General features: G+C 46.6%; 1 protein-coding gene across 1 annotated transcript in view; it reads left to right on the top strand.

The window, feature by feature from the left end:
- The window catches only part of PLXNA4 (plexin A4), a 456,808-nt gene that overhangs the window by 282,021 nt on the left and 152,127 nt on the right, over positions 1–22,660 (top strand). The window contains exon 5 of the mRNA XM_041413432.1: positions 17,449–17,549. Within this exon, the coding sequence (XP_041269366.1) occupies positions 17,449–17,549 (101 nt within the window). The remainder of the gene's footprint in view (positions 1–17,448; positions 17,550–22,660) is intronic.

The following is a 22,660-nucleotide window of genomic DNA, read 5'->3' as shown; positions in this document are numbered from 1 at the left end:
AACTCTGATATAAACCCTCAGGAAAATGAGGTGGAAAAGGGAGCCTCTAACATAGCAAACTAATTGCTGGGATGTTTATGCATCAGCAGAAAACAAAACACATCTAGGGCGATGATAAACTTCATCTCTGCTGTCTGTGTGGCTCATCTGGAAGAGGCAATTCATCCCCGTCTGGCAAATATGGCAATTACTGTCCCAGTCCCATTACAGTCCTGGTCACAGGGTCAGGCAACTTGTCTTGTGAAATCTGCATCCTGATGGAGAAAATGGAGTTTAAAGCTGAGCCAGACGAAACCCGTCTGCAATAAAAATAATAATAAAAATAATAAAAATAATAAAAACTTTAAAAACTTTTCGCTTCACATAAAGCCTGTGTGCCTAGCTAAGCTCTTTTCAGCCCAGGCTGACAATTATGGTTGGAACTATTTGGTGACTACTTATAAATTCATGGAATTGGAAGCTAAAAGAGACTGGTGTGATTGTCTAATGTGATCTGCATAACTCAGGTCACAGAGCTCCTCGGGGAGATGTCTGCTCTGAGCCCTCAGCTCAGCAATATTTCATATCTTTTAGGAAAACAAACTGAGCTGAGCTAAATGTTTCCAGGGATTCAGAACATGCTTTTCTAAACATCCCCCATTAGCACCAGGCAATCCCAGCAGTCCTGGAGCTTCACAGCATCCTTGGGAGCTGCAAATAGGATCTAACTCTGGCTGTGCATGGGGAGGGAAAAAAAAAAAAAAAAAGCCTGCTCCAGATTTATCCCACCTCCCCTCATAAGGAATGGACAGAAATAGTCCTGGGTGGGGTTTGTGTCCATTTCAGAGAGGCTTTGGCTGCATGGAGGGAATTGGAGATTAAATAAATTCTAAATAAAGGGTCACTGGCCCGGGAGGTATTAGAGCTGGGCTCCTACCTTGTTGTGATACGGCACAATATGATGACACAGACACTGCTGCTCTCGAGGGGAACAAAAAGGAAGAAGAAGAAGAACTTTATTTTCTGACTCCAACATTTATAGTTTTCCAAAGGTGACAGTGGATTGGAGGGTGACAGTGCCACCTCTCCAATGCCACTGGACAGACCAAGGGTCCATCAATTCTCTCCACCTCCATGAAAGAATGCAAAACATAGGTTATTTACAGAACTGTGTGTGAGAAAGTTTGTTGAAAGAATGCAAACATCAGAAGGCTTAACAAAGTCTTACAAAATCAGGGCGACACTACCTGGCTTGTACTCCTTTCTTCCCAGACTATTTCTGTTTCCAAAGGTATAAATAAGATCTTCAGACAGGAAAGGATTTTTGGAGTTGTTGACTCAGGGAGTGGTGGCTGAAACAAGAAATCAAATAAGCTTTAAACCTCACTTTCCCTTCACCTCCTTTTGGGACAAACACCTCTAAAATCTGTGTGTCCTCTGGAGGAGATAACAGAACAGGAGCATGAACTCTTGTGTTTTCCTGAAACAGGAGCCAAAAAGGTGATATTGTAAGTCCTGGCATTAAAGCAGGACATCTACAGCTCTCCTTAGGTAAAATCTCATGCAGCTAGAAGGAAACTCTCCTCCTCACCTATTATTTTGGGGAGATTTGAACCTGATCCTCCTCTGGCTTTATAACATATTCCTAATTTTCTGCTCTCCATAAATGCTGAGGAAACCACTCTCCTGCCTGTGCCGGGTGAGGGCTTTTCTCCACGCCTGCTGTTGGGTTAATAAACCAGGGGCAGGGATTGCTGCTTTGGGAAGAGGCAGGCTGTAATCCTGGGGAAGCAGAGGTGAAATTGCTCCTTCAGGACATCCATTATTGCCACCAGGCTGCACCCCTGTGGGTAGGAGAGAGACAGACAGACAGATGTCACAGACCCGTAACAGGCCGGGAAAAGCTGTGGTTATAATTTTATGGTTCACCGGTGTGAAATGGAATCTGATAAATAAAAGAAATGTTCCCCACAGCCCCTTTGCTGTGCTGTACAAACCTGACAGGGCTTACAAATGCCGTGAGCTGGCTGCCAGGCTGGGGGTGTGCACAGCCAGGAACAGCTCAGGAGGAGTGGGATTGGGGATCATCAGCACTTTTTCTGATTCTGTAGATGCCACAAGCCTGTTGTGGCTGGAAGGAGGCCAGACCCAGTGTGTAGAGCTCAGGAGAAGGGATATCAGCTTGCCCAGCTTCCCTACACTTCAGCCAGTCTGTGCATCAGAGGGTTCCTTAGCCAGGCCAAGTGTGGCCACGGCTGTATTTAGACAGTGGCCAGATTGCTTTAATAAAACTGGTGTCAACTCTCAAGCCAATAAAAGGATGAATGTGTTTGACCTTCAGGCAGTCACATCAGTGCTAGGCCTGGCTTTCTTCTCATCCCTGATGCTTTTTATTCCCCGCTTCCTTCCTGGAAGGGCCTGAGAGCCACAGGTGAGGCGCACTGGCCCTGCTGTGAGTGTGTCTGCATTGGCTGGAGAAAAGGAGCAGTAAAGAGAAACAATGAGAAAGTCACCACCGAGATGGAGAAGCCAAGTGCCCTGAGCTCTGCAAGGTGACTCCAAACTCTTTGAAGCCACTGGCTTCTTTTTGGGATGAGGCTGAGACATGGATAAAGAGGTTCAGGAGAGGTTCAAACTCTTTGAAGCCACAGGAGTCACCACCGAGATGGAGAAGCCAAGTGCCCTGAGCTCTGCAAGGAGGCTCCAAACTCTTTGAAGCCATGGGATTCTTTTAGGGATGAGGCTGAGACATGGATAAAGGGGTTCAGGAGGCTCCAGACTCTTCGGGATGACTGTAAGTCATGGATAAAGGGGTTCAGGAGACTCCAAATTCTTTGAAGCCACTGGCTTCTTTTTGGGATGAGGGTGAGACACAGATAAAGGGGTTCGGAGACTCCAAACTCTTTGGGATGAGGGTGAGACATGGATGAAGGTGTTTAGGGGAAGACTCCAAATTCTTTGAAGTCACTGGCTTCTTTTTGGAGTTGAAGGTGAGACATGGATAAAGGGGTCCAGGGGGCTCAAAACTCTTTGTACCTCTGGCTTCTTTTTGGGATGAGGCTGAGACATGGATAAAGGGGTTCAGGGGGCTCCAAACTGTTTGAAGCCACTGGCTTCTTTTTGGGATGATGGTGAGACATTAATAAAGAGGTTCAAGAGACTGAAAACTCTTTGAACCCACTGGCTTCTTTTTGGGATGAGGGTTTCAGGAGGGTCAGCAGTGTCCTGCCAGGAGGCAGAAATGTCACCTGCCTGTGAGCCAGACCTGCAGGGAGGTGCTTGGGCAGTGAGGAAGATCTGCCCTCCCAGCTGCTGGGAGGAGAGGCGCCTTTGAGCTGCACAGGGTGTCTTGTGTTTCAGAGGTGCTCTCTGAGCTGCTGGCACTGCTCCTTGCTCTCATTTCTGTCCCCTTGCATGACACGCCAAGCAAGGCTCCCTCCTTTGTGGCTAGGGACAAAAGGGTATTTGGGGATTGTATTATTCTGCCTGTGAGCCAGACCTGCAGGGAGGTGCTTGGGCAGTGAGGAAGATCTGCCCTCCCAGCTGCTGGGAGGAGAGGCGCCTTTGAGCTGCACAGGGTGTCTTGTGTTTCAGAGGTGCTCTCTGAGCTGCTGGCACTGCTCCTTGCTCTCATTTCTGTCCCCTTGCATGACACGCCAAGCATGGCTCCCTCCTTTGTGGCCAGGGACAAAAGGGTATTTGGGGGTTGTATTATTTAGGTTGTTGTGGGTTTTTTTGTGAGCACTGTGAAATGCACCTGAGCAAATCCCCCAGCCCAAATCCTTTTGTAAGGTCTGCCCACAAGGGAGGCAGGCTTTTTTTTTTTTTTTTTTTTTTTTTTTTTTTTTTTGTGAGCACTGTAAAATGCACCTGAGCAAATCCCCCATCCCAAACCCTTTTGTAAGGGCTGCCCACAAGGGAGGCAGGTGTAACCAGAGCCCTGGAGCCAGCGTGCCTTTGATCTTTGAAGTGGAGGGCTCCTTTAAGGTGCCCTAGCGGGCTAATCCCGCTCTCTTTCAGGGTGCCAGTTTGGGAACCACCTGGATGGAGCTGGCAAGGGCTTTGTGGGGTCTCTTGGGTCTCTGTGCTTTGTGCACAGGCCAGCTGGCAGCGTTGACCTTGTAGTCATCCAAGAACACCATCCCCAGGCCCTGTCCTGCCCCCCTGGACGGCGTTCCTGCTCGGCAGCGGCTTTTGTGAACTCAGGGCTTGGCTGGAGGAGCTGAAACGGGATCTCCCTGCTTCATACGGCACCAAAGCTGTACCTCAAAGCAAATTTGCATAGTTCTCTGCAGGGACAAAAGTTCTGTTTCTCTGCAGAGCCTCATGCCAGCTGTTTTTTCCCCAGGAAAATCTGGGAGCCGGGTCTGTCGTTCCATAAAAAGAAAGGTGCAGTGGGAGTCTCGTCTTTCTGCTTTGGCTGGAGAGGAATATGAAAAAAATTCACCAGAGTACAAATGAAGCTAATTGGAGGAATAAGAACCTTGTGTGCTGTTGCACGAGCTCAGGGATGGTGCAGAGGCCTAAATTTAGGGGTATTACCAGGAGTCAGGAGGTTTTTACAACTCCACAGGTTTTCCAGTGCCCAGGTTGATCCTGTCTAACTTTGGGCTCTTCACCAGGGAATTTAGGTGTAAAGCTACAATGAACAGGCACTGTTTAATGCATGGCTCTTCTGAGGATGACCTTGAACACCTCAGACCTGAGTTACCCTACATCTAAAATGCTGGGGACTACATTCATGATTTAGGACCATCTAGCCTCCTGCTGTAATGATTCCTGAGGGCTAGAAGGGGTAATATTAAAGAATGTTGAATAAATCTGAAGCTCCTGATTTGGGCCAAATGGCATCTGGGCAGTATGTTTTTATGAAAAATAGGATATTTTTCAATCTGTGAGGAAATAGGTGATCCATTCTTGAAGGAAATAATGAAGTTTTCTTTGTTGATTCTCTGTCTTTACCTTTCCACACAGTGCTTGAGACAACTCCACAGCCTGTTCCCATTAAAAAAAAAAAAGTTCCAAACCCTAAAAATAGCATGAAGAGATCTCTGAAATGGCTTAATACTTGGCAGCTCTCAAAGAGCCTGAGGGTTTTCCTAGTAGTACTCTCCAGGGATCAATACTGGGCCCAAATCTATTGAAAACTTTTATGAATGAGCAGGAAGTTGATATTAAATCCCACAGATAAAATATTCAGTGGAACAACGATTAGCTCAGCATTAACTATGACCAGGGCACAGCGGTTGGGCCACTTTGGCTCCCTCAGACAAAACAAACACAAACTTTGCTGCTTCACAGGAAGGAATTTAGGTCAGGCTGGGAACTGGGAGACTGAAATGGATGAGGGGCCTGTTTCTTCACATCCTTCCGAAGGGTTTTTTCCTCATCTGGCCTGCTGTAGAAGCAGATTGACATCATCCTGCACCCTTGGAGGAGTGGGAGAGCTGTAGTCATGCTCTGTGGCCAGATGGGAAAAGCAGGACTATAGATCCACAAAAAAAAATATTTGTAGGGAGTGGGAAGGTCCTCATAGGGTTTGAAAGCATCTCAGTGCTAATTTGTCAGTAGGAAGGTTGAGGAAAAACTTGATCACGATCTCTGAGCGTCTTCATGGGGTGAAAACAGCAGGTTAAAGGGCTTTACAACCTGGAAAAGAAGACCAAAATAAAGATCAGTGGTTGGAAACCAAAGCCTGATGAATTCACATGAAAAGTAAAGTGTGTGCAAGCTTTTAATGGTGTGAGTGATTAGCTGCTGTGCCATTTGGAGGATTCTTCCTGTCCTGGTATCTTCACATCATGATGGGAGATCTTTCTAAGGCAAGATGCTTCAGCTAAACCCAGATTATCTGGTTCGGCCTAAGAGTAGGTAGGTAGTGGCCTGTGATGTACAGGAGGTGAGGACAGATGATGCAGTTGTCCCTCCTGATCATAAAAGTTATGCATTTATATGATCCCTGAATTAAATATCCTTGGGCTTTCATTTTATGGCAAGATGAATGCCTGGGAAAGCTAAGAAAACACATGAACTGCTCCATCCACTGAAATATGGGCACTGGGATGGAGCAACCCTTGCTGCACTCAGTAGGAATTCCACATTTCAAGCCTCCTTTGTGAGTTAAAACCACACAGAGAAGGAGCTGGGCTTGGCTGGGATCTTCTTCCCTCTAATTCCATGCCAAAACAAACAGCAGGGATATCTAAAGACAAATGGATGTGCTTCAAAATAGTGGCCTGCATCTCTGCCTGGCCACTGCTACTTTTGGTATCACTAATTACCCCCCAAACCTTGAGGGCTCCCACAGGCACCAGCTGAGCAGGGAGTGCTGTCTGCTTTTCTCTCCTTTAATAAACTGAGACATACATTTAAGGCTTTGGGAATAGCCTGCTTCACATTTTTCTCCCTGAATCCTGCTTAACTCTTGAGTGAAACCCTCAGGAAGGCTGCTGGTAATGAGAGCTCTGGAGAGGAGAGGTGCTGTGATAGCCCTGAAAGCCCCTTTCTCCCTGAATCCTGCTTAACTCTTGAGTGAAACCCTCAGGAAGGCTACTGGTGATGAGAGCTCTGGAGAGGCAGAGGTGCTGCGATAGCCCTGAAAGCCCTAATTTTGGGGCTGTGGGCTGGGTCGGTGTGTGTTTGCTCAGGAACAGCTGCAAGCAAACGTTATCACAGCTGTCCCTGCCTCACATCTGAAGATTCTGGGCTGCAGATTAACCAGTGTGACCTCAGAACTCTTCGGCTGATGTTATCACTCTGATTGATGCTGCCTATGGAGCTCCTGTCGGAGAGATTTGAGGGCACTGCATGGAGAATGAGGTGTAAAAGGAGAGGGGGTAGTGACAGGAGGAGAAAATTTGGAGTGGGGCTGTGTGTGAGGGTGTCTGGGAGCAATCCAAATGCCCCTTTTTGTGGAAAGAGACGTGGGCTCTGGGGAGCTGTGTGAAGATCAGTGCCACTGCACATTCACTCAGCTAAAAGCAATCAAGATTTATGAGCTACCTGCCTCTGATAAAACAGTCACAGGTCAATCTAACGTGCTGTGTTTGTCACCTGGGATGAGCCTGAGGGACGTGGACACCCCTGTGCCTCAAGCTGAGAGGTGACACCCTGTTAAAGGCAGTGATTTAATAGCTTTTGGTGAGATAAGGGCCTGAGAGCCCAGGGAGGGCACAGGATGGTGAAGGCTACAAAGAGGCGACCTCAGCCACCACGTAGCCTCTCCTTTTGCCCAACATGTGGCTAAAAATGGCAAATAAATGGTTAAAAGAGAAAGGACGAGCAGAAGTCTGATGAGGAGCAGCTGAGGGAGGTGGGAAGGGGCTGAGCCTGGAGCAAAGGAGGCTCAGGGGGGACCTTGTGGCTCTGCACAAGTCCCTGCCAGGAGGGGACAGCCGGGGGGTCGGGCTGTGCTCCAGGGAACAGGGACAGGAAGAAACAGCCTCGAGTTACACCAAGGGAGGTTTAGGTTGGATATTCAGGAAAATTTTTTCATGGAAAGGGTGGTCAAGTGTTGTATTTGTGTGGATCCCCGTGGCAGGAAGGAATGGTGAATCTGACTCCATATTTTTAGAAGGCTAATTTGTTATTTTATGATACCATATTATATTAAGGAATACTGTACTAAACTAAAGGATACAGACAGAAGGCTAAAAAGATAATAATGAAACTCATGGCTCTCTCCAGAGTCTTGGCACTGATTGGCCAATGAGTCAAGACAACTCACATCAGAATCCAAAGAAACAATCACCTGTGGTAAACAATCTCCAAACACATTCCACATGAGCACAACACAGGAGAAGCAAATGAGATAAGAATTGTTTTCCTTTTTCTCTGAGGCTTCTCAGCTTCAGGAGAAACTCCTGGGTGAAGGGATTTTTCAGAGAATGTGAGTGCCACAGTCAGGCACTGGAACAGACTGTCCAGGGCAGTGGTGGTGTCACCATCCCTGGAAGTGCTCCAAAGCCCTGTGGATGTGGCACCTGGGGACACAGGTCAGTGGTGACCTTGGCAGGTCAAGTTGGACTCCATGACCTTGGAGGGCTTTTCCAGCCTTAATGCTTCTGTGATCAGAGTGGTTTCCATGTGGGAGGTGACTGAAGAAGCAGGAGCTCCTCAGCCTTGAGGGAGGTGAGCTGGGGTACATAGAGACCTTGGCAAACTTAGGAGTGGCAGGAGGGGATGGATAGGAACTGACTGCTCAACACCTCTGCAAATACAAGAATTACAGGGCATGAAATTAAACTGTTGAAAAATCAAGTCCTGAACAAATGAAAGCAGGTGATTCCTTCAAGCAGTGGGCTCTGAATCTGTGAAAATCCCTGACAAAGCATGCTATGGATGCAACAATGCAATTTCAAGGATAAACGAAAATAATAAATAAATAGCTTTTCAGGTTATGATGGAGAAACAGACAAAATACTGAAGTTCCCCTGAATGAAAATAGCCAAAGGCTGGGCAGCTGCTGGGGACATAAATGTGTTTACTCTGATCTTGTGCTTTCCTTTCAGGCCCTGGCTGAAGGAATTGGGATATTGGGGTGTTGGTCCCAGCCAGTACAGCTGTTCCTGTGTGGAATTATGGGGGATTCCAAACCTGATTGTAACTGGAAAAGGGGCATTTATCAAACTGCCCCAGTTCCTGCAGCCTGATAGTGCTGGCAGGGGTTGCATCCTGCACAAGAGAGTTTGATCAACACAATCCTTGAGGAACTGCCAGGGTGAGGAGAGGTGGAGCCAGAAACCTGGGAGAGGGACAGGGTGCCAGGGGAGAGAGAGGAGGCAAAGCTCCTTCAGGCAGTTGGATGAGGATGAGGGTTAGGACGGAACTTCACAGCCCAGGGAGGTGTTAAATGTGTAAAGATGGAATTTGTAGTGGTGACAGGATTGAATAGATGGGAAAGGACACAATGAGATACCTGAGAAGGCTGCTGAGGAGAATTAATCTACAAGAAGATGCTCACTGATAACTGAGGATAAGGATCCCTTCCCATGATGGGGTGTTGGAACCTTAAAGATGATCTTTAAGGTCCCTCCCAACCCAAGACTTTCTCTGATTCTGTGGTGGGAACATCTGGAAAGAACAACATGACCTGGAAATCACCACCACCAGCAGCAGAAACAGCTCCTAACTCCTCCATGTGTTTTTTAACTGTTCAAGCCTCCACCAAGAGCCTTCAAGGGATGCTGAGCTTTGACAACCCATTGCAGTGGCATGAATTCCTTCAGAGGTCCCAATTAAATCTATTTATAGCCCTTTTGGAGCCTGGGTAACAATCTCTCCCTTGCTCAGCAGCCACGCTCCAGTGGCCACATAGGCACCAGCTCTCATTAAGCCTGGGCTGGCCCTGCATTAATTGTGACATGAAGCTCCTTTTTTGAAGGCTTTTGAACACAAAAGTTTAGCCAAACCTCATTTGTTTCACAGTTTACAGAGTGAAACACTTGACCAGGGGACCAAGATTTAGTGTAAACAAGGCAGGGTGGGTGTGAAGGTACCAGGATGCAGCAAGGAGAAACAAGGATGGAGTGCTGCAGGCAGAGGAAATCAGTAAGAGCTGATGGTTTGTAGGGTGGGGAAGAAGGGGGTTGGTTTCATCAGGTTTGGGTAGAATCATCTCTCTCTCCTTCCACACCTCTGGTGTGGACTCCAGTTTTTACAATTGGTGGACTCCAATTTTTACAAGGAAATTCAAAGATTTCCCTGCCTTGTGCCAATGGGATGCAATCCCAGCTGGGGGAGGGTTTAGCAACCTTGGTAAGGGGAAAATGAGTGAATTTGGTGGAAATCTGAGTGTGTGAAACACTTTTCAACCTCCAGGATGCCAACCAAGCTCCCAGCAGGATGCTGTGCCCCTGCTCCTCCTGGAGTGATGTTTTTGGGAGGGGAGTCACTACAGAGAGGAGGAATTCTTTGAAGAAGGGACAGCACAGGGCAGAGGATGAGCAGGGAGAACAGGGAACTTGCCAAACATTTAAGAAAAGGACTGAGAAAATCTTTGTTATCTGTTCCCTTGTAAATAGAGCCAGAAGAGAGAGCAGGGAAGAGGTTGGTGTGACGGCTGTGACAGAGCAGACGGGGAAAGGTTTTTGTTCAAACACAGCCCCTATCACCACACAGGGGTTTTGGAGTTCTGCAGTGGTTTACAAGCTATGGAACATGGGGGATTTCCTACAACACTCCCAGGAAATTAAATAAAATGTATTTTGTGTTGTGACTGATTATTCTGGTTCTGTGATTAGGAAGAGGAGAGGCCTGAACATATTAGAGGATTGTTCTCAGTGACAAAATTTGAGGAAAAGCAGAAAATGGAGCGTGGCATTGGTGTGGGAGTCACCTCACCCAGTGACTGTGGTGTAAACTGTAAATGTCTCCACCTGACCTGGCTGTCCAGACTCCTTGATATTCAGTGAACAGACACAGACACATCCAGGGTGTGATTTATCTCATCCCTGCTTGCCATCTGAAACAGAGAGCAGACAAATCCTGCCCTGCAAAAGGTCTCTCCTTCAACAGAGCACGAGTTTCTAGCTTAGAATTGGACTCTGATGTTGCAGAAGGAGTTTAGTGAGAAGGCAAAGCCCTCACTTTTCACACCTGCCATGACAGAGCTGCTCCCTACAAGCTGCAAGACTTGATAGATCAGAAATGAAGCCCAGCATGGTTTACACAGAAAACCCCTGATTTGAGGGTTTTTCTGAGCCAGCTGCAGGGCAGGGTCCTGCCAAGGGGTACATGAAGAGAAGAGCTGCACTGCAAGGTGTGCAAAGCAAATTTCACTGCTGTAGGAGCAGCAATCTCATCCTGAGATCTTCTGATGAGAGCTGCCAGCACTCTGCCTCACCTCAAAATTTCCTGGAGCTGTTGCCACAGAGGCTGTGGACACCAAATCATTCTATTCATCTTCTTGGTGTAGCTCTGTTGGTGTGAGCGTTGTGTGGTTGTGACTGGAGAGACAGGAGAGGAGGAGGAACAGCAAACACACAACTGGAGGCAGGGGTGAACAAGGATATTTCTTCAGGTAATTTATCCTGCCACGCAGCAGGACACTGACCCCCACTTTAATTATTGTGTCATTTGGCCTTGACAGCTACTGCTGCTTCCAATTATCACTCTTAATTAAAGCCCCCAGTTTTCCAAGGATGTAAGCATGGATTTACTGGGAAGAGGGCTACAATGAAGAGGCAGAGCTTGGGGGGAGTCTGATGAGAAATGACATTCCCTGTCCCAGTGGGACTGGCAGGTTTTGTGCTTATCCTGCAGAAGTGACAGGCTGGGATCCAGCCCAGCTCCTCTCCCAGCAGTCTGACATCTCCCTGTGTGTGAGTCCTGTTTCTCACCAGGGTAAATAAATAATGTGCCTCAGCTCCCTGGGCTTTGCTTTTCCCTGTTCCTCTGTAGGTCAGGTAATAAGGCACAGGATATCAAACACGACAGAGGAAATCCAAGTCCCTTTGTCCATAATTCAGGCCAGAATAAAATCAGCACCTTAGGATGCTGAGCAGGTGACTGAACACCCTCACTGACTGTTATAAAGGTGCAGAAGTGCTTCAACCTGTGCTTGCTTCAGGTGGTTTTTTGCCTTCCTCTATTAAATAAACTGTATTATCATGAACACTCTATTCAGGGCTTTGAAATCAAATAAGCTCCACTCTTAATCTCCCTGCAGTTTTTCGGGGCTGGCTGAGCCTTGAAAGATAGCAGCATTCACAGAACCCACATGGCTTGACAGAAGCACTGTTCAGAGTTTTGGAAATGTATCTTTTGACTGTTGGGAAGGAAATTGGCTACTTAAGATGCCTTTTTGTACATTTAAATTAACTTAGTCCATCAGACTGAATAAATCCTGCCGCTGTATTAACATCCAATTATAACAACTGAGATTGAGCAATGATTCAGGTTTTGACCAGAATGTTGGCAGTTTAAGGGGGAAAAAGAAGTAATGTATATTGAAATAAAAAAGTCAAAAATGGGAGCCAGAAAATTGTGACTGAGCACATAGCAGGAGCTTTTGTGAATGTATAATGGTAGAAGCAGGAGCCAAATTTCTAACAGGATTAGCTGTTCCTGTCTATCAGATCCAAAAAACTCAATCATTTTGTTTTAAATGACTTTTTGTGACTCATTCATAGTAGAAATAGGGAGGGGAAGGGAGGCTGGGAGCTGGAGAATCTGCAGTTTGGAATTTAGGCAGGATCAGAGGTGAGGTGTTGTGTGAACCACCCTGAAGGAGCAGCTGAGCTCTGAACCATTCAGCACTTCGCAGATTTCGCCAGATTTTTAAGATGTCCTTTCGAGCCAGAAACTCGTGTGTGATCTCTTTGGGGACCAGTGAATGAATGTGTTGATGAGGTGAAATATCTCTTCCAATGCTGCTGCAGCCATGGCAGCTGGGCCTGCTCATTGTTCCCTTTCTGCCCTTGAGGAGGACACTAGATTCCCCTTCCCCTTGTCCAGCCCTGGCTCTGGGATTGCCTCTCACTGGGACAGAGATCATCTGTCCCTCTGCTCTGGGCAGATCTTTGGAAGCACAGCAGCTCCTGGATGTCCACCAGGTGTGTGGGCAGGCATCTGAAGGGACCCTACCTTCATATCTTCAATATTCCAATGAACACAGAGCCTAAATATGCTGTATTTAATAACCTGGTGCTCCCAGAGCAGGTGTTACCTGAACTTCCTCCTCAGACTTGCTCAGATGTCATAAACCCACACCTTCAGAGACACTGGGACAGCTGTTCCAGCTTCAGCTCTCCTTGATAAAATGAGGAGATAAAATGGGGGATGCAATCAGGGAATATCCTGAGCTGGAAGGGACCTGTGAGGATCATCCAGTGCAGCTCCTGGCCCTGCACAGACACCCTAAAATCCCTCCCTGTGCATCCCTGGGAGCAGTGTCCAAATGTTTCTGGAGCTCTGGGAGCCTTGGGAATGTGGCCATTCCCTGGGGAGCCCAGGCAGTGCCCAACCACCCTCTGGGGGAGGAAGAACCTTTTCCTAATATCATGTATTTTCCTAATATATGAGATTTAAGCCCTGAGAACAGCAGCAGTCTGTTCTTACATCCATATATTGCTCTGCCAGAGTGAGACTAAAATACCAGTGAAGCTGTGACCACAGTAAGAATATAAATTACTCCAAAGTGGCTCTTAATGCCCCAAAATGAAAGAAAGACTTCATTTTTCTAACCCTGCTGAATCCCTGGTTATATCTGGGCAGCACTCTCGGGCACGTTGTGGATTCTTGGAGCTGTCCTTCAATCAAGGACTGAACTTCAGTGGTCCTCGTGGGTCCCTTCCAACCCAGGATATTCCAGGATTCTGTGATATTTGCTGCAAAATGTTGAATTCAGGTTTCACTCCCACGAAGAACCAGGGGTAGGGACCCTCACCAAGGCTGGGAAATAACCTTGAAGAGTTTGTCAGGCTCTCCAAGGATGGAGAAGGGGTGGAGGGAGTGAGCACAGCCTGGTTTGCCATGGAGATTTCCACCTCCAGCACTGCCTGGTGCCTTCATCATTATTCATCAAGTGAGTAATGGCAAGGCTCTGTGACTGGGAGGCTGCATGGACTTCCCTTTTGCTGACATTTTAGTGGCTGTTCCCTGGAGGGACACAGTCAGCTCTCAAACCCTTCAACGCGGAAAGCTGAGCTGAATTAATTACAGTTTATGCTCCTAAAAGGAAAATAAGACCTCTGATGTGCCTTATTTGCTTGATGTTCTTCCTCTTTTCAGCAGACGACCCTTAGGTGGCTTTTCTTTCTGTTGCAGCTCCTTTGTTTTTGTGTTTTCTTTCTGCATTAATTGGAAGGTCTGACACTTCCAGCCCAAGACATTTATCAGCGTGGTACAGTTTTAATTAATCTCACAATAAAGCTGCTAGAGGTGAACTTGTAAAAGGACTTTCTGGGCAGGAATAATGCACACAGAGACAAGGGACACACCCTGGTGGGATTGGCAGGATTTGGGATGTGGGGAGCTCCTGACACATCCCTGTGGGCTCTGGGGCAGGTGTGCTCCTAAAATCAACACATATCCCTCAAAATATCCCCAAACACACTGAGAAGAAAACATTTCTGCAAAGATGAAGATCTGGGTTCCCAGTAGGTTCCTCCTGCCACTGAAATGAGCTTGGCTATCCTTTGATGGCTAATTAACTAATAAGAATAAAACATACAGAGAGCACTTTTTATCTACTCTTTTTACAGCAATTTGCCAAGAAATGGCAAATTTCAGTCCTCTACGACTTCTTTCTTCCACCTGTATCAGAGCCACAGGTGGATTTTGACTCTGAACATTCAAGCCAGGATCATCAGGTGTTGGAAAAGTTCATTTTCTGATCTGAACTTCTCAAACAAGTCTCACTTCTACCAGACAGGTGTAAACTGGCTCAGAAATGAGGCTGGATGGAACAATCTAGAGCTAATGAGGATAAATCAAGCAGCACCATATGTCAAACTGGGGGTGGTTTGGGTGGGAACTGCAGAGCCAAACCCAACTGTGCTCACAAAATTCTAATTACCAGGTGGGAATTGCATCTGGATTGAGGAATGGCAGATTTACAGTCTTTCAAAACTAAATTATCTGCTCCTTCTTCAAGTCCTCTGGTGGCCACAGTGCAGACATGGCCTAACTTGATGTGATTGAGATAAAGTAACTCACGATATATTTTTCTCAGGTGGAAATACGAGGTGGGAATGGCTGACATAATAAATTATAGTGTGAGCCTTATAAATTATAAATTTATAAATTATAAGTTATAAATTACAAATTATGATGTGATATATATTATATATTATAAATTATGTGATACCTTTTGGTATCTTCTTGTAAAAATTTTTGTCTTTTTGGAGTTTGGATTCAACACAGACTGTTGGGTTCAACAAGTTTAATTGGGTGAAAAAACCTGAGGCATAAAATTTATTCTTCATGAATAGTTGATACCTTCTTGATGAGAAACTTAAGAAAAGTTAAGAGGAACTTAAGAGGAACAACCTCCTTCATGGACAAACAATCTTAATTTTTAAACTTCTTGAAAGAATCATAGAATCTTGGAAAAGACCTTTAAAATCACCAAATTCAACCATTAATTCACCACTGCCAAGGCCACCATAATTAGAGAAGTCTGAATGACTCCTTCCCTGTCGTGTCCTTACAAATTTTATTGCTCTGTGGTTTGTTCTGGCTATGTTTTTGTGCTCACGGCAATAGATTCAGCTGAGAAAAGTGAGTTTGTGTTGGTTTTTGTTTGAGTTTTTTTCCCCCATCCTCACTTTTTCATGAAAGGCTTTCAGTAGCCACAGTTGGCTCCTCTGGATGACTTGGCACAGGAAGTGGTGCAATTATAAATAAACCCCATCATGTTTTTACCTGAAGTTTTCTAAAGCTTCTGCCACTTGCCAGAGGCAAAGCTGCACATTTTCAGCTTTTGCTTATAGACTATCAGCTGGGATTTGTGGGTAGGGGTGAGAAAAACAATTTCTGATACAACCAGGAAAGGTCTTCACACGGAGCTGGAATTTTGCCTGATATATATTTATATTTTAAAAAAGAGAAAAATTAAAAAGCCAGTTCTTGGTTCATTTACAGACACAATCAAGATGGATCTTAGTCTGTCACTCCACAGCTCAAACTCTCCTGAATGCAGTGCCAAGTAAAAAATTGTCCCTGGGATCCAGGTGCATTCCCTCGTCATTTGTCAGGAGTAACTGTTCTGCAGTTTAGAGCTGGCACTTCTCAGAGGCGTTTCATCAGGATAATACCTCACTCTATCATCTGAGGGAATAAACTCTCCCTGCTGACAGGAACTGGGGTGAAGACACCAGCAATTGACTGGATATTACAGAGGCTCTCTGAAGCTTATTCAGTGTGAAAGGGACTATCAGGTCATTGGGCCCAAATTGTGTGCTTGGCTTCAAAAGCTGTGAGGGGCTTACAAAATGTAAGAGGAATCAAAATCTGTGAGACAGGAGGTCAGGCTGGGAAGTCCCTTCAACCTTTGAAACCTCTCGCTGAAACACTTTAATTAAAAAGGAAAAATAAAAGAAAAACAGATGATAAAATGCGGTATTTTGGCAGTACCTGGGTGTTTCAGGTCCTACTCTAATGCCTTCTGAGCTGCAAAAGCAGGGCTACAGGAAGAAAATATCCAGCCTGGTAGCCTTTGTCCCTTTCCTGCTGGGAGCAACCTCTCCAGGGATGGGACAAGAGATGGTTGGAAAGAGGCGCAGGCAAAGGGGAGTGGAGCTAATGCTTGCCTGGGACCAGCGCTGGTGGTGGCAGTGGGGACTGGTGGTGGCAGGAGGTCATGGGAGGGAGACAAAGGCATCACAAGACCTCACTTCTCACAGGAAGCCAGAAAGAAACACAGTCCAAAACCAGAGAGATCAATGAGATCCAGAGAGTTTTCCTTGCTACAGAAGATCTCAAAATTAGTTAACTTAATTTCAAGGTACCGCATCCCCACAGCCTGCCTGATTTGCTGATTGCTGGGGAATCCTGCAAGTGATAAAGGGCAGCAGGGAGAGGGAAAGACCACAGGGGATGTGGACCAGCATGTGGACAAGGATTGCTCCAGGTTGAGCTCTGGAGCAAACCATCCCCATCCCTCTGTCTGCCCAGCGCTGCATGGCTGTTCCTGCGGGAGGACAGGCACCAGGGGAAGGGGATGCGGAGGGTGGCACCTCCATCAAACCATTCTCTTATAGGTAAAAAATTGATCCACACAATTTAATTAAAATAAAAATAGAATCTATTCACAATCAATATCCAGTCCTGACAGCAAACAATCAAGGAACAGCACCGACCCCGGGATCGGAGCTGGGTGGACACGGAATCCGAGCTCTCTAGTAGCAAATCCCCAGTGTTCACACAGAAAGCCTGGTAGAGCCAGCTTAAATACAGTTTTTCTATTCTTCCATTCAGGACTCACATATTTTTTTCAGGTTTTCCCATATTCATGTAGTTTCTTTTCTCTGTGCAAAAGTCCAACAAAGCTCATCTGGAATCGATGTATTTTCGTCCCTGAATCAATGTATTTTCATTGTGAGTTCTAGGAATATGTCTTTCAGATGTAAATTTCTGATGGCTCAGATTATCTAGGCCAGACATCTTCATGGGCCATCATTGCTGGGTGGCTCCTGGTTCATTCCAGAGAGAACACCCATCTCCTGTCTGGGCCAGTCTTTTTCGTGTGTTAATTTGGATTCCTTTCCTCTGCTGCCAGCCGTGGTTTTGTTACTCCCTGTTGCAATCCCTTGTCTCTGCCTGGTGTGCCCTTCATGATTTGTTTTATTAGAAATCATACTACATCCTATATAACACTCATACCACATCTCACAGAATACCCATCATGTACGAATTATCAATATACACATACACATATAATCTCAATCGTCACGAATTGCCAAAATAACATATAACAATTCTGAGGCACGTGAGAAGCCTGACAGGTTGTCCCCTTTCCTCCTGCAGCTCACCAGGGTGCCTGTGGAGTCGTGCAGCCAGTACGAGACCTGCAGCGAGTGCCTGGGCTCGGGAGACCCCCACTGCGGATGGTGTGTTCTCCACAACACGTGAGTACCTCTGGGCTCTGCCACCACCCCAGCCCTGCCTGTCCCCACACCCTGCCCTCCTGTCAACACACCTGATGCCTGGAGAGGCTACCTAGAGCATGGCCTATTCAGGCAAGTAGTAGCTGTCTTCATTAAGTAGGGATTTAAGTGGTTTTTACCGTCAATACATGAAGGTAATGCATATACGTAAAATCATGTTTCATGGAAAAACACAATTTACTTGGTAAAAGCCATATACACCAAAATGAAGTGAGCAGTGGCATTACTAAAATCTAAGAAAAGAGTGATGGTTGGATGATAATCCAACCCTTTAAGATGATAATCTTAACCCTTGATTCTAATGCAAACTCAGTAATGCAAGCGTTCCAAAACTAACAGGTTCAAGGTGTTCAATATAACAGTTTTCTTAGTACCAAAATATGCTTGCTTACCTCACTGCATCATCTATTACCATTGTGAGAAAAAAAGTTAGTACACTTCCTTTTTCTTATGTTTTGCACTTAGCAGCACACTATACATGGTTTATTTTCAGCAACCTAAATAATCAGTCAACTATATCCAGATTATTTATCTACTTTCATGCATAGGAATTTCCTTTTAAAGGAAAAAAAAAGGTATTTTTTAAAAGGCTTTCAGAGGATACACCTTGGACAGTGCAAAAGCCCAGCTGTGGCTCTATCCAAAATGGACAACAGGTCCTGAGTTTTCACACTTTTATAAATTTTGTTCCATTTCCATACTGGGGTTATTTGTCCAATTCCAGCTCCAGGTTATGCAGTCCCATCCTCCCAGTTTGCTCTCCTCACTTCACTGTTGTTTGCAGTTTTTGGGCCTGAAGCTGCAATGGTGTCCTTGGCTGTGGGGCTGGAAAAGGATTGTTTTGTCTAACTAAACTGCGAGGAGAACTTGCTAACACTTTATATGAAGTTCTGTACTGCACACTAATGCAGTACAGAATCTGGAAAATAGGAAAACTAAAACTTAAGGAATTAAGGTAGAGGGGCAAAACTCTGTCTCAATCCTTGGCTGAGCCAGGTACCTCTAAAAAAGTCCCTAGTATTTTCTGAGGACAGACTTTGCTTAATTGTGAAAGATGTATTTTAGAAGATGAGGGGAAAGAAGGGTGGTAGAGGCTGGACAGAGCATCTCCACCAGTTTGCTGACTGCACCAGAAAAGCAGCCTGATGTGTTTTGAGGTCAACACTCCAGCATCTCTTCTCTGGGTCACATTTTCCTGGTGGTTCCCATTCCATTTGAGGGAACTTGACTCTGACCGTCAGCCCTTGTCTCAGCACCTCCAGCTTCCCACTGTTAACCTGAACCTCTCCTCTTTTGGACTTGTCATGATCTCCATTGCCCTTAGAGAGGAATCAGATCCCAGTAAACAACATGGGATCCACTCCAAGGTAGTTTTCATGGGGACCTTATGGTTAAGCAGGGGCCTCATTCTACTCTCCCATTAATTTGTTGTACTGGTTTACCCACTGCCTCACAAGGAATACTGGATCCAGGTGTCCTCAGTATTGGGATACCAGTTCATTGGACTCATTCTACTCTCCCATTAATTTGTTGTACTGGTTTATCCACTGCCTCACAAGGAATACTGGTTCCAGGTGTCCTCAGTATTGGGATAGCAGTTCATTGGGATACCAGTTCATTGGGATATCAGTTCATTGGGATACCAGTTCATTGGCATAGCAGTTCGTTCTTGTTTTTCCTTCAGCTTTTTAGTGATGCTATTGATCTTGAAGTTGCCTCTCTGCAGCCTTTCCCTGAGTGATCTCCTCCTGCAGAGCTCTCTGCCAAAGCCCTGGAGAGGGAGGTGTCAGCTTGGCTGAGCTCCTGGCTCTGAGTGGCAGGGAGGTCTGGTTTGCCAAGCCCCTCTCAGCAGACAGTGGCTGGGAAGTGCATGGGATCTGTCTAGCCCAGGGCTCCAGCTGAGAGTGGCTCTGCAGGGTGTTGTCACTCTGAGCCTCACGGTGTCCTTGGCAGCCTTGGAGGGTTTTTCTGATGGGCCCTGCTCTTGTTGGTCTTACCCTCTGAGCTCACCTGAATTCTTCCTGTTGAGTTGCAGACTCTCCAGGTGGAGACAGGGATCCTGTTGATGTGATAGACTTTGCTGCCTCTCCTTGCTGGAACAGAAGGGAACAAACCTGGACCATATTCCAGCCTTCTGTCGATGCTCTGAATGCTCTGCTTCTGTCAGCTTGTGTGACCCTCATCCAAAACCACGGCAGTCTGCCTAATTTCAAATCAGATCTGGGGAATCCGTCCCAAAACACGCCCAAAAATGGGGCTCATGCTCCGGAATTGTTCAAGAGAACCTTGGCAATCCAGTCCTGAATTGTAGTGTCGTGGGTAAGAGCCCAGAAAACTTTCATCCTGTTGACCTGAGGATATTTCCATTTGACACAGAGCTTTACAGTGTGTTCCCATCCCATCTCACCCTGCATCCATCCTCCAGTGTGTTTGCTGTCAGTGAAGGGACAGCACAGAGGTGTGCAAGCAGCATAGAAAGGCATGAATTTGTTCATTGATTGTACCACAGCAATGCTGGGTGTTTCATCTCCTTGCATCCAGCGTCAGTGGCAACAAAAAATCAAAACTTGCAGCAATAAACCCCCAAAAGAGAGAGAGGGGGCACAGACAACTGCAGAGTGTGCTGCAGCTCCTCCTGAGGAGTACTGGAAATTAAATGGAGGGTGATGGGTGGGGATGGAAGATTCAGCTTGGTTAAAAAACCTCTCTGTGCAGGCTCAGTCCTTGAGGGAGAAGTGTGGCCGGGGTCTGGACCTGGCTGATGGCAATGTGCCCTCCTCCCTCTGACCACTTACCTCTGGTTCCTCATCTGGAAAAGAGAAACACCTCTTATTTATGTACCTCGCAGCAGGGTCACTGAGATTGACTCCCTGAGGGGTTTTCTTGAAGCACTTTGAAGGCAAAAGGTTATCAAATTCCACTCCAAGTCTGTTCTTTCCCTCCCTGAGGGGTTTTCTTGAAGCACTTTGAAGGCAAATGTTATCAAATCCCACTCCAAGTCTGTTCTTCCTCTCTAGTTCTCCTCACAGTTAAGAAATCTGATTTTCAGTCCTAGTTTGGGAGGGGTTTTCAGGGCAGCCTCAGGTGCTCCTTTCTGAGCCTCAGTTTCCTCATCCTTTTGGGCAGCCCTGAGAGCAAAGGAGCCAATTACATCCCACTCAACAAGTTTTGGCTGCACAGCATATTCAGGGTAAGGACACTGGAATACTGAGACTCTAATTAGAAATTTTTGCACATCAGAACCCCTCAAGCCTCATTAACAGACTTTTCCTCAAGTGGGATACGTCATCAACAACTCCTGCACAAGGATCCCTGGGGAAAAATGCCATAAACATTTCCCATCCTGGCTGCTAACCCTTCCCTCTTCCCTCCCAGCCAGGAATCCCAGGGGATTCCCAGAGCAGAGCTGAATCTAGTGATGTGGAAGGCATGGAGGAGGCAGCTGGGCTGTGCAAGAGCTGGGGTAGATTTTTGTGCAGGGCTGGGAGCCAGATTTTTGGGCAAAGCCATGCTGTTCCCTCATCCTCCTCCAGTATAAACCATCAAGAGGAGCAGAGGTGGACTGGGAGACAGGTGAAAACTGCCCAGTGGGTTACAGCAGGGTGTTTTTGTCTCTCCCATGCACACCTCTGTCGCTACAGGACACAAAATAAAACAACATGTACGCTGGAACTTTTAAGGTAAAAATAAGGGAAGTTTATTTTTTGATTTCAACATTTATAGATTTTCAAAAGTGACAGTGGGTTGGAGGATGAAAGTGCTACTTCTTTAGTGACACTGGACAAACTAACAGTTGATTAAATTTTTCTTCTTCTAGGGAAGAATGTAAACCAATAATTATTTGCATAAAACTGCATGAGAAAGTTTATTACAAGAATGTAAACATCAGAAGGCTTAGAACTTAGAAGGGCACACCTCCCTTATTTTGGGGTATTCCCTACAAGGGCTGATGCAACTCCTCTTCCCCTGACCCCCATTTCCAGCTATCCTCAGCTCCCACCACTGAGGTCTGGGGATGCTCCCCATCCATCTTTTCCCTGCGTCTGTGCCCAGGGCAGCGTGCCAGGGCTTGGGAATCGATTTCCACAGCTCTGCTGTCCTAACCTTACACCAAGAAACTCGAGTCCTCTGAGAGAGAGGCAGAGGCAGACAGACCCACAGACGGCTGGGGAGGATTGATTTGCTTCTGCCCCGAGGAGAGGAGCTGATACAGGGCAGGTCACCGGAGCTTTTCGTCTCTGTATCTTTACCCCCATCTTGTCCCCCCTCCTTCTCCCAGCTCTGCTCCCTCCCGGGCTCTGCTCAGGCCTCTTTAGGTGGTGATGAATCATTTACTTGGTGTAAATTGAAATTGTGGCTCTCGCTGGCTGGTGAGGTCTCTGGGGGAGGGAGAGGGGCTGGGGTGGGAGCAGTCGGGATGGAGCAGGCTGCAAAGCTGGTACTGGGTGCCTGCTGCAAGGTCACAGCAATGTCAGCAGCCTGGATGGGGACTGCAGAGAGGGGTGAGAGCAAAGCGAAGTTTTCTGCAAGCCTGAAGTGAATTCAGCAGCTTCTTCCTCCTTCTTCCTGTGTCAGAGGCAGCACTGCCCAAAGATGCCACCCAAATCTGACCACTTTTGTAATCTCCTGGCAAGTCACTCCTGCCTCACCCATACCCAAGCTGTAACCACCCATCTCCCTTCTTTCCCACCAACAGTTCAAGCTCTTTATCCCCAGAGCAGGGGTAAACCCTTCAGCTACTGAAAGAGCCCTCCTGAATTCTAGATTAGATATTTGGAAGGAATTCTTCCCTGTGAGGGTGCTGAGGCCCTGGCACAGGGTGACCAGAGAAGCTGTGGCTGCCCCTGGATCCCTGGAAGTGTCCAAGGCCAGGCTGGATGGAATTTGAGCAGCCTGGGATGGTGGAAGGTGTCCCGGCCCATGGCAGGGGGTGGAATTGGATGACTTTGAGGTTCTCTTCCCACCCAAACCATTCTATTATTCTATGTACATTCACTGGTCCATCTGCACACAGGTTTTCAGCCCTGCACAGCATCCCTGGGTTGTGTTTAACACCCCAGCTGCCACAAAAC

Source organism: Onychostruthus taczanowskii, unplaced genomic scaffold (assembly GCF_017590055.1).
Source record: "Onychostruthus taczanowskii isolate IOZ18803 unplaced genomic scaffold, ASM1759005v1 scaffold41, whole genome shotgun sequence".
NCBI lineage: Eukaryota > Metazoa > Chordata > Aves > Passeriformes > Passeridae > Onychostruthus > Onychostruthus taczanowskii.
This window is presented reverse-complemented; position numbering and strand designations above follow the sequence as displayed.